This window comes from Merops nubicus, unplaced genomic scaffold (assembly GCF_000691845.1).
Source record: "Merops nubicus isolate BGI_N331 unplaced genomic scaffold, ASM69184v1 scaffold9656, whole genome shotgun sequence".
Classification (NCBI taxonomy): Eukaryota; Metazoa; Chordata; class Aves; order Coraciiformes; family Meropidae; genus Merops; species Merops nubicus.
Window position 1 is genome coordinate 1 of NW_008612905.1, and position 9,030 is coordinate 9,030.

The 9,030-nt window shown below is 39.5% G+C and overlaps 1 protein-coding gene across 1 annotated transcript; it reads left to right on the forward strand.

The window, feature by feature from the left end:
* Positions 1-669: 669 nt before the first annotated feature.
* On the forward strand, positions 670-8,480 carry LOC103774312 (spermatogenesis-associated protein 7 homolog; the record flags this gene model as incomplete). The annotated part of the gene is made up of 6 exons (XM_008941704.1): positions 670-736; positions 2,368-2,438; positions 3,983-4,036; positions 5,402-5,479; positions 7,577-7,634; positions 7,989-8,480. Coding segments are annotated over 6 exons (820 nt in total), but the record flags the coding sequence as incomplete, so codon positions are not given.
* Between the last annotated feature and the right edge of the window lie 550 nt (positions 8,481-9,030).

Genomic DNA, 9,030 nt, shown 5'->3' on the forward strand with positions numbered 1-9,030 from the left:
CACTGATCCCTGAGGGACTCCACTCTTGAATGCAGCCCTTCATTGTCATTTTATCATTGTCATATGAATGCCTTCAGATATATCCTGTGTGAAATATTTAATACAAAATCAATGTTGGATTCTTGCACTGAACTCCTTAGCAAGTTAAAGTTTTGGTTTGGTTTTGGTCTCACTGATACTACCTCATAAAGAGAAATCTTTTTCTCTTTTGTGTCTTCAGTGCCTACATATCTAACTCTGGTTTTGTACCTAAAACAAAGTAGGGATTTTATAAGACTGGAATTATGATGGCTTTGTTTCCATATTGCAACTATTGACTTTCTGGCTATGGGACGTGTATTTTCCCGGTGTGCTTTTAATGTATAGGATCATCTCCATTCTCTAATTCCAAACAATTATTTTGGATAATTTAGCTATCATATGTAAATATGCAGCCAAATAATGAATTTGGTTCACTTATGTGTGACTGTTGTCATTCTTCAAAATGAACTATAACTTAGTTTTATTAGGTGAATGGAAGTCTGGCAGAAATTTCCTAAACTCTCAGACTTATTAGTACTAGGTCCCATACACATTGATGGGAAATTTCCACAGTAGCACTGGTATTCTCCTCCTGCATATTTTGAAAGTGGCCTTCCTGGAAATCTAATATATCTGTAAATTTTATAGCTTTCCATCTGCAGAAAAAGCATCTGAGAGAAAAGTTATGACTGAACAGCAGAAGATCACACTGAAGGTAATAAATCTCTCTGTCATCTGTCTACTTTTACCACGCCCTTCACCATCCTTTTGGAGAACATACTTCCTCTCTGCCACAGCAGTATACAGCTGATTTAAGTTTCATTTTCTGTATTGTCATGAGATTAATTGGTTCTGTAGGAGAGTGAAAGTTTCCGAAGAATGACTGGGAACAATAAGAAAACCATATTGAGGCATGTGAAAAGATTTGAAGATATTTCAAAATATTCTTTGTCCCCCAACAGTTTTTACAAGTGGATTATCACTTAAATTAAGGGCAAAGATAATGGATACGTTATTTTTTCAGCAAAAGAAGGTATCTCCTTTTCAAGGATTTTTTCTTCTTAATTTTTACATTGGATAGTGTATTTTAAAAAGTCTTCAGCAGAAGAATTGGAACCAAGGAGTCCCTTCCTCTGAGGAAGCACCCAAACAAGTGGTGGTGAAATTTCCTTGATGCTATTTGCTTTCTGACTTACTGAATGTATCTGGAATACTTTAATGAAAAATCACACCACTTCAGATTCCATCAGCTCCTTGTATTTTTGTTACTGTTATACTCACAGAAGTGTTTGCATCTATCATTTTGATTTGAACTGTTAATTGTTTGGGACAGCTGAACTTCATTGTTTGGTTTATTTGGTCTTTCAGAAATTGCCTTGGTTTGTGGTGGTTTAAGCTTAGTACATTTTAAAGATTAAATGGATTACTGGCATCTTTGGGAGGCAGAGAGGAGCAGGCAGAAGACATGAAATATTTTGTAGTTGTTTTGTTTTAATTTGTACTAATACTTGATGGTAAAGTTTGTTCAGAAGTTAGGATCTTTCTTTGTGCTTCATGTTGTAGCCACAATACAGACAAGTCCTTAAACAGCCCTGTCAAACATAACAGAAGTACATCAATAACCATGGACTTTCTTCCTGAATAAAGGCTAGAGGGTCAGACTCTTCATGTCTCTAGTTTAATAAGGCAATTATGCTTTATTCACTGGAGGAGAGGGGTGAGAAAGAATATGTATTTATAGCTTTGCTGAAAAAAGAGGAGAGACCAACTGAATTAATCTGCAGCTGCAGCTGACTTCATTAAGAAAAGTTTAAATGATTATTCAGAAGACTTCACTCCAGTTTCATGAACAACCTCTGGTTTAATTTCAAAACTCTCATATTGGACTTTTTTTTTTGGCTGTTGTACAAGTGACAACAGCAAGTCATGTAGCTTTAGAGTGACCTTTTCAGAGTATTATAATTCAAAACACAGGTAGTCAGCAACTTTACTTTCCATCAGTTTTGTGCAAGCAGCTCAAGAGATGAGATTTAGAGTGCTGGTTCCTGGTTTTGCATATCAAATTTTACTCTAGTTAGTGACATCAACCCTCTTTGGCTTTTAGAGAATTCATCTTTGACATACTTCTCAGGGAGAGGTGTTCCATGTCTCCTGTTGGCCCTGACTGAGATTTTGGTCATCAAGGCTGAGGACTCTGCTGCCATATGTCTCAAAGTTTCTCAAAAGTTTCTCAGAAAATATACAATTTGTATGGCTGCTTAATCACACATAGTTATTACATTCATTTATATGTTAAAATGTGCTGTGTATTTGCACTGATAATAAAGATTTATCTCTGTATTGTAGGCCAAAGACAGAAGATATGCTCTGGATAACCCTGAGAGAGGAATAACTGCTTTTCCACACTCCTTTCTAAGGTGCCTGATTTACAGCAGGAAGGACTATTTGAAGAGTTCCATCTGGCTTTTTGTACTGCTGCTTCTTAAGCCATAAGCCTTCACTCCCATGTCTCTTTATAAGTCTATTCTCACATGACTTTGGTTGAGTTTTTTAAATCAATGGCCTTTCCCAACTTCAAAACTCATTTGCATTATTTTCTTATGATAAGGTTCCACTGGGAAGCCAATTAAGAAAGAGAGCACTGAAATATATGAGTATTTTTGTCAGAAGTGAGAGTGATCATAGAATCATAGGGGTTGGAAGGGACCTCGAAAGATCATCTAGTCCACCCCCCCTGCCAGAGCAGGGTCACCTAGAGTACATCACACAGGAAGGCGTCCAGGCGGGGTTTGAATGACTCCAGTGAAGGAGACTCCACAACCTCTCTGGGCAGCCTGTTCCAGTGCTCCGTCACCCTCACAGTAAAAAAATTTTTCCTGATATTCACCTTGAACCTCCTATGCTCCAATTTGCACCCATTACCCCTTGTCCTATCACTGGTCATCACTGAAAAAAGCTTAATTCCATCTTCCTGACACTCACCCCTTACATATTTGTAAACATTGATGAGGTCACCCCTCAGTCTCCTTTTCTCCAGGCTAAAGAGACCCAGCTCCCTCAGCCTTTCCTCATAAGGGAGATGCTCCACTCCCTTAATCATCTTGGTAGCCCTACACTGGACTCTCTCCAGCAGTTCCCTGTCCTTCTTGAACTGAGGGGCCCAGAACTGGACACAATATTCCAGATGTGGCCTCACCAATGCAGAATAGAGGGGGAGGAGAACCTCTCTTGACCGACTAACCACTCCTTTTCTAGAGTGATGCTGCATTAATACAGCTGCTCGTTCTGTACAGCCAAGCATACAGCTGAACTTAGAGACTGTAGATTTCTTACACAGTACTACAGCTAAATAGTGGATTGACATTCCAGTTGGTATTTCCTTTCAGGGAAAAGGGTCTCTTGCCATGTGGCCTTTTGACTCTATGATCTGCAAGAACTGGAGACCAGAAGCATTTCCCACATCTTTTCTTTCTGAGAATGTAACAATGAGTTGTAGAATATTGTCCACAATACAAGAGCAGTGTAGGAAATCAAGCCAGAACCCAAGGGGTCCCCATCTGATTCTCCTCATTGCTGACTTAAGTATCATGCATGACTTGCAGATTGCTCACTGGCCTTCTCACACAAAGGCATTTCTACCTGAGGAAAAAATATGGTACTCCAAGGAAAAAAAGCAGTGTTATTGACTGTGAAAGTCTGTATAGATTTTGAAGTAACACTGAGCTCTTTTGAGGTATTAGAGCACCACATCTAGTACTCTCAAACCATATTCTTTCAGGCCTTAAGTGTAAGCAGTGGATTTTGCTGCTGGAGCAGGGTTTGAGGGTATTTTGGTGGGTTTTTTTGCAAGAGTTAAGTGGGATAATGGCATGACGTGGCTCCAGAAGAAAGTGAGATGCAAGGTAGAATAAAAGGTTTTTAGAATGTTGCTCTTTTTCTTACCCTCTGATTTTCTGATTAGAGAGACATCGTTGTATTCTCAGCAGCCTTCTGCAAGGAGGACTATGGAGGCTGAGTAAGTATGCTTGAACCATTCTTCTGATAGTTTGCAATATTCAGCTAGGAAGTCTTCCTCCAAACTGATGAACTTGAAACAGTAAATGAGGAATCAAACTGTTGTTTGCAATGTACGGTAGAATTGACATGACTATGAATTTGATATATATAATACTTCAAAATTTCCATGTGTATCTGAAAATCAAGAAAATTCATTATAAGTTCAGAAGAAAGGTAGACTTTTCTTGTCCAGTGGCTATACTTCAAACATTTCCAGTTCTTTTTTTGGGCTGTAATCTCTGAAGCAGATGTAGGCAGAATGAAATACCAAGTTGAAGGGCATTCTTACCAGGTTTCTGCTTTGAAATTTTACGAGAATTAGAAGAGGTTTGAGTTACATTCAGAAATGCTGCCAGTGCTTTGCTTTGTGATCCTGGGAAAGTCATTGAAGTCTCTGTGATTTAGGACAGGCTTGTTCCTGCCTAATGACGGATGTAATTACTATAGGTATTGTGATCAGCTATATGTATATTTGACTACAGTGGGAATCAAAATTATAGTCTTCAGGCTGGATGACAAATTTTACATGATAGAAGTTGTGCAAGATGTATCCCTTTTTTTTTAATCTTCTGTTTATTAAGACTGGAGGATGATTTGATAGAGCTTGGTTGGATACTCTGGGATACTTAAAAAGATGCTATGAAAGAGAAATATTTTATTTTGGGGGTTGGTTTCTTGTTTTCCAGGCGGAATTCCAAACTTTTGCAAAGTCTCCCATTTAGTGCAATTGGCATCAACAAGGCCTTGAGAGGTATTAGAACAGAGAGAAATTTGATCAAAAAGGTGAAAACCACATCTCATGCTAACTAGGTTTTTATATATCAAAGAGATGTTGTCTGAAAGGAATGGAGGCTGTACATTTTTTTTTTGAGCTTCCATGGAGGACTAGGGATTTTCAACCACATTCAGATCTCTAGAGGCTCCTTTGGAAGCCCTTATTCAAAGCATCACACTGCAATTTTACACTTTCCTCCCAGTTAGCTTCCCTTCTTTTGTGAGCACAAAGCAGGTTCTGAATGCTTTCCAAGAGTTGCTGATTTCCTCACTCGGGTTCCCTGTGCTGATTTAGACAACAACAGAAAGCTTGCATAAACACGACGCACCACAGTGACCTTTCTAACAGTCTGATATTTTACATCGTGTTTATTGTTATTCAAATTGAATTAAAGGCTCAGTTTGTCCTGATAGAATTACCTTTTTGAAAAATAGCAGCTGGTACCAAGAGCTATACAATCTTCTTAATGGCGCTTCCTTATCGCAAGTGATTGGACCTACTGCATTTTGTAATGTGTTTCTATTTTAAAACATTCTGTTCTCCCTACAGAGAAGAAGAGCTTTTATATTTAGCTTTCATTGAAGATGTAACAAATGATATTCTTAGCCTTGGGCTATTTTCTAACAGGTACGTTATGGTTGTTTTCAAATTTGTTATGCTGTCAGAAACATATGGCCTCTCTAAGAAAGAGGAGTAGTGTTTAGTAATCTTTTCTTTGCCTTTAAGAATTAAGAGATACATCGTTAGCCCTTGCTTTTGTTCTGTTTCCTTTTCTTTTCTTTTTTATGTTAGAAAGAGGAACTAGGAAAGACCTGTGGATCATCTACTTTGATCTGCTGCTATATACTATGAGATAAAGCCTCTGTTAGAACTGACCTGGAACCCTAGGTGGACAAATGCTAAGAAGAAGTTATTTTACTCTGCAACATCTGTTTTGCTAAAACAAATTTACTAACCTTTCACTCAACAGATCCTCCATCTCCCTTCTGTCCTTGTTCGTGTTCCAATAACAATTCAGTCTTCAGCATAGGTTGTCAGGATTGCATACAGTTTCAGATAAGGGTTGCTAAATCATATTTTTTTCAATTAAATAATAAGTTATGGCACAATTTGAGTGGTACTCCCAAATTCTTTCCCACAGCAGTTTTCTGATAAAGAACTCTGAGTTTATAAGAGAAAAACTCCTGCAGTATTTCTGATACAGAATTTTAACTCATTTTTGTAATCCAATTTTTAAGGCAGTCTGATTTCAACATTTGGTCTTGCTCTGGGTTGATAATGTTCCCAGCTGTTTTTCTATTCTGTGCATTGTCAGTTTTTTCTTATGTAAAGGGTATTAATGAGAATTTTAAATACACTAAAACAAAAAATCAATCTTTGAGAAATTCCAAGAGCAATCTCTCTCTGGTTCTTTTTCACAGTGATGTCTTCCCTTAAAACCCTTCTTGCAACATTAGTTTTTTAAAATAATTTCTTATGTAAACTAGAGTAAATTCACTTGACCTGCTGGAAATCTGTTCCAGTGACTGTGTCCCTCAGTTATCACAGAACACTTGCTCTGTGCTGAAATTTTTTTTCTCAGCCTGATTAAGCAATGGATGAGAGCACTCAGGACTGAGTTTTCTCTGGATTTTTTTTCTGAAGCTAGATTTTATTCCTTCCTTTAATTTAAACTTGCATATCAGCTGCTATAGTGCACCTAAGAGATTTTTAGATACTTGCATGCCAGTAGAACTGTCACTGGATTGTTTCTCCCACTGCATAGCCCCAACAGGCCAAACACACCCAGAGTTCTGCTACAAATCACCCTGTAGCTATCATGATTCCCAAAGCTGGGTCTGCCTGCTGAGCATGTGTGTGTCCAGTGGGATACTGACTCCAGGTAGCCCTCTTTGTGACAGAGCATAAATGAAACAATCACAAATATTTTTTTTAGGTTGGAAAAGACACTTAAGATCATTGAGTCCAAATATAAACCTAACACAGCCAAGTCCATCACTAAACCATGTCCCTAAGTGACCCATCTACACATCTTTTAAATACCTACAGGGATGATGACTCCACCACTTTCCTGGGCAGCCTGTTCCAGTGTTTGACAACTCTTTGGTGAAGAGTTTTTTCCTAATATCCAACCTAAACCTCCCCTGGTGCAACTTGAGGCCATTTCCGCTTGTCCTATCCCTTGTTACTTGGGAGAAGAGACCAACCCCCACCTTGCTACAATCTCCTTACAGGTAGTTGTAGAGAGCAATAGGGCCTCCCCTCAGCCTCCTTTTTTCCAGGCTGTAAACAAACCCAGTTCCCTCCACCACTCCTCAGGAGACTTGTGCTCTACACCCTTCACCAGATTTGTTGCCCTTCTCTAGACACACTCCAGCACCTCAGTGTCTGTCTTATAGTTAGGGGCCTAAAACTGAACTTAGTATTTGAGGTATGGCCTCACCAGTGATGAGTACAGGAGGATGATCACTTCTCTACTCCTGCTGGACACATTATTTCTGATACAAGCCAGGATGCTGTTGGCCTTCTTGGCCACCTGGGCACACTGTTGGCTCGTGTTCAGACAGCTGTTGACCACAAACACAAGGTCCTTTTCTGCCAGATAGAAATCCGAGTGGTCCCATTCAGCTAAGAATTAAAATAAAAACCTGAGGCCATTGGTTTATGTAGATCTATAAAAAGTTGGCTTTCTTTGAGTGAAATAATTTAATTGTTCATTTGTAGAGTTATGGAACAACTGTTTGAATGTCATATACAAGAAAATAAGAACCGTTTGGATGAGGTAGGTGCTTCATTTATTATATTTTTCATCTCCCCATACAACTTCAGCAATGTTTCCAAAGTACACTGAAAACACAATGGTATATTTGCAGGTAAAGGTAACCAGAATGGTGAGTGGGGAGCATCCCTTTCCATAAATGAGGTTTGCAGACTTACGGATCACAGCAGATCAGGAGTCATAGGTGCAGTCACAAAAAAGGGATAATAGTCAACTCAGTTTGGTGACACTTGCTATATAGTCACTTGATGGCAAGCAGCTTCCCTTTCCTTATGTCAGAATTAAGCCCTGAGTTCTGGGCAGGGATAAGCACTGTGGGGCTGGAGGACCATCACCCTTTCTCTCTTCACCCCCCAGAGCAAAATGCGCCAGTTCTTGGATGCACTGAGAGCAGACCTCGGCTGCAGCCCTGACAGCAGCACAGAGCAAAGCCACACGGGCTGGGAAGCCCTTGACTCGCTGGATCTGCAAGAGTTCCATACGATGGAAGAGCCTGAGTCTACCAGTAAAAGTCAGAGGCAAAAAAAAGCCACAAAAAGTGAGGAATTCTTTGGGACCATGGACTTATCGTTAAAGGAACTAAACAACTGTGAATCAGGACGATGCGGGGAAAGTTCAAAGGAGACAGAGAGCCAGGATGACTTTTCAGAAGATACTGCTAAAGTGATGGATGCTGGCACAGAGCCTGATCCTTGTGTGAAACTGGAAGAAGACCCAGATATTTCACCATCGTCCGAGGCAACTTTAAACTTGATTACTTGTGACAGTGATTTGGAAGCCAACAAGGAAATCAACGATCTTGAGGAAAACTTCGCAGAGTCCCTTCATATATCACATGACTCTTCATAACAGTAGCTAGAACTTAGCTGTTAAATAGGGATAGACCTAGTTCTGTGGAGAACTGGATTTGTTAAATAGTAGTAAATTTTTTGTTTTCAGTTTATTTCTGTTTAAATACTGCTAAAGACATTTAGGATATTGTTAATTGGGCATTAATTACCTGTCCCCAGATACCTCTTGGGCTTGTTCCTCCAAGAATAAACACAAGTGGTTAGGGTGGGTGCATACATACCACTGCTGCCACCTGCCTCCCCTGCAGCTCATGAGTGTCTACCAAAGGCTGTTGATTCTGCAAGCTGGATGACTGCACCTGTAGGGAGCTCCAATAGATGTAAACCACTGCTTCACTTGTGAAGCATAAATGGTTTTGGGGGGAAAAAAAAAAAAAAAATCAAAAATATCTAGAGAAAGCCAAACGAGCAAAAGCAACATTCCTGGCACAGTCATCGGCATTGCAGTGCAGAACATAATTCCAAAAAAAAGCAAAAGGCACTTTCCTGGCTGTCTTGGTCACAATAACAAATTTCCCTTGTTGACAGTGACGGCCGACTAGGGTTTA